Genomic DNA, 2950 nt, shown 5'->3' with positions numbered 1-2950 from the left:
CAAAATCCTAGATTCAAAATGGAAGGAGTTTAGCTCCTAAAATGCTCATAATAAATGTAGTTTAGTTTTACTTTTTTGGTCTGTCACAGGAACTATTGTTTATCTGGAAAATTAATGATGCCTCTCTAATGTGACTCTCTTAATAACATTTGACTATTCAGGCTTTGCTAGGAAATGGGAGTAAGAGCACAGAGTATTGGATAAGAATGAAAAGTTCTATCTATAAGCAAAAGGATAATCAGGCCAGGTCTTTACTGAATAACATTAATACATGTTGTTACCTCTCTCTGGCAGTGGCTTTCAAACTTTTTTCACCACAGCCCACAATAAAAACTATATTTCATGTTATCACCCAGTATGAACACATACATACATACACACACCTCCCTAAAATAAAAACTTCATGAAACAAAACTTTACTATCTATGATGTACTGTGATATTTCCTATCGTTCTCTTTTATTCTATTAAATAAAAAGTCCTGTAAGCCACTAAGTTGCTTTTATGACCCACTAATTGGTAGTGATGCTCAGTTGCTCTATGAGAAAACCAGGGCTACAGTTTCTGAAATACATAAATGTGGTCATCCTTTTCCTACAATGGAAAATTCTCTGCTGGTGGGACAGGATGGGATGAGAGGTATGGTTACCAAGGAACATTTCCTTAGAGTTCGACATGCTTAACATTTAAACTAGGAATTTGCATCCTTTAAAATTTGGGGCAGGATTTCATGAGAGTGTTCCTACATCAATTAAATTAAGTGCCACTCCTCTGTTCAGAATGTATTTTTATGCATGAAATATAGCATACATTTGAAATATTTTAAGAGCTTTTTCTTAACATTAAAAAGTAATATTTGCTCAGTGTAGTAAACTAAAATGTAAGCAAATATATAAAGAAAATCCCACAACCAAGAGATAATCATGGTAACATTTCTTTATATGCCACTTTGTTTATATATTTTTCCTACACACAGACACACTTAAAATCACACACATACAATATGGATTATACATGCAGATGTGTCTACCTCCCGAATTTTATAAACACCTGCTCATTTAAAAAAAATTTAAAAATATTCTGTAGGCTGGAGAATATTTATAAAATGGTGTAACTTATTATTTCTCTATCTTTGAACATTAAGACTTTTCCCAGTTTGCCAGTGCCTATTTTGTTTATGATGTTTTGCCATAAAAATTTATGCATTCATTTGACTTATGCAGTCAATTGCATTTATCTTTACCTTAGACATTTTCTCCCTTTTTTTAATATTTATAAATTATTTTCCAATTTCTTCTCCTATCTATAGAACAGGTAAGAATTCAATTTAGTAAGAATAAACCCAATGTTCCATTATTGTTTTGGGATGGATTTAAAAAAATCATGCTAAATAAATACTCTTCCATTCACCTAAAAAAATAGTAATGGGTAGTGAAAATTATTAAATAGGTATTTTTAGCATCTAGTAAGATACCTACTAGGTGCCACAATCACAAAAGTAAATATATTTTCTACAGCTAATTTTTAAGAGTAATATTTTTGATAGACTGTGATTTGCTGTTAAATTTATCTTTAAAAAGTTAATTAAAAAGGACTGTAAAATAGCCAACAGTTATAGAAATGCACAAAGTAGGAAGTAAATCTCTTAAAATCTTGCTCCCCAAGATAAAAGTTAATTAGGTGTATATTCTTCCAGATTTTTTTTTCTATGAAGTGAGGATTTTGCATTTAACTGCACAGCAACATATGTACATAGATGTATACTGTTGTATTGTTGTATTACAGTGAAAATAAATAAATTGTAGAGGCTTGGATACAGTAGTCATTGTGGCTTCATACCAGTGAGGATTTTGCATTTAACTGCACAGCAACATATGTACATAGATGTATACTGTTGTATTGCTGTATTACAGTGAAAATAAATAAATTGTAGAGGCTTGGATACAGTAGTCATTGTGGCTTCATACAAAATGTATAACCAGATTTTTTCTTCATAATAATATATGGAGAAAACTTTATATATATTCTAGATTATATTCCACATATGAAAAAACTAGGATTAGTTTAGTTTAGTATTAACTGGATTCCTAATATTTGCTTCTTCTGAGTTTAACTAATTTACCACTTCACTCTTTGATCAAGATCACTCAAGTAATTTTTCCTAATCTCTCTATTACTTCAACTGAAAAACAAGGATAATGAGTTGGCTCCATCACAACTGGGATATATGAAAAATTAAATGTTAATATCCTAGTCATGAGGATCTGTTATAATCTACTAAGGTAAGTCTACAGAAAGACTAAGTATAATAAAAACAAAGATTTTATTAAGGGATATGAAAACATGATAATATTTGTCATCAGTTTACCTTCCAAATATATTGATTGAAGGTGCTTTTATACATTACGGACATTGGATCTGGTCTTACCTGAGCCATTTTTCAGATACCCATTTGCATCTACAGTTGTATACATGATATAAGGTCCAGGCTGATTCACTCCAAAGGGCTGAAATAAAAAAGGAATAGGTAAGCCTTGAAAAGTAAGTGAATGATTTGAAGTTTCAGGCAAATCTACTTCAAATAAAGTAAAAAAATTCTTACATATAATTCTTACATAGATGACAGTTACTTAGAGAACACTTCTATAAATAGATAACACTTTTAAAGATTTGATAGTTGCATTTGTACAGTTCATTATCTTAACTAGTTTTTTTTTTTTTTTTGCGGCTGCCCAGTATGAGAATCTGAAGCCTTGACCTTGGTGTTATCAACATTGTGCTCTAAACAATTGAGATAACTGGCCACCACTTAACTGGGTTTTTCTAAGTTCGAATATAGTCTCTTCTTGATAAGGGTGACTATTTTAAGCAAAATTTTGTTTACTACTTTTGGTTCCACCTGGAATAGAACTATAATAGTTTTTTTTTTTTTTTTTTTTTTTTTTTTTCCC

At 30.5% G+C, this 2950-nt stretch overlaps 1 protein-coding gene across 1 annotated transcript in view; it reads right to left on the bottom strand.

Moving 5' to 3' along the window:
* Positions 1-2427: 2427 nt before the first annotated feature.
* Positions 2428-2950, bottom strand: part of LOC103608547 (T-cell immunomodulatory protein-like) — a gene marked incomplete at its 3' end in the record, with an annotated part of 40746 nt that continues 40223 nt past the window's right edge. The window contains exon 5 of the mRNA XM_008592967.1: positions 2428-2506. Within this exon, the coding sequence (XP_008591189.1) occupies positions 2428-2506 (79 nt within the window). The remainder of the gene's footprint in view (positions 2507-2950) is intronic.

Source organism: Galeopterus variegatus, unplaced genomic scaffold, assembly GCF_000696425.1.
Source record: "Galeopterus variegatus unplaced genomic scaffold, G_variegatus-3.0.2 Scaffold8547, whole genome shotgun sequence".
In the NCBI taxonomy this organism is placed as follows: domain Eukaryota; kingdom Metazoa; phylum Chordata; class Mammalia; order Dermoptera; family Cynocephalidae; genus Galeopterus; species Galeopterus variegatus.
This window is presented reverse-complemented; position numbering and strand designations above follow the sequence as displayed.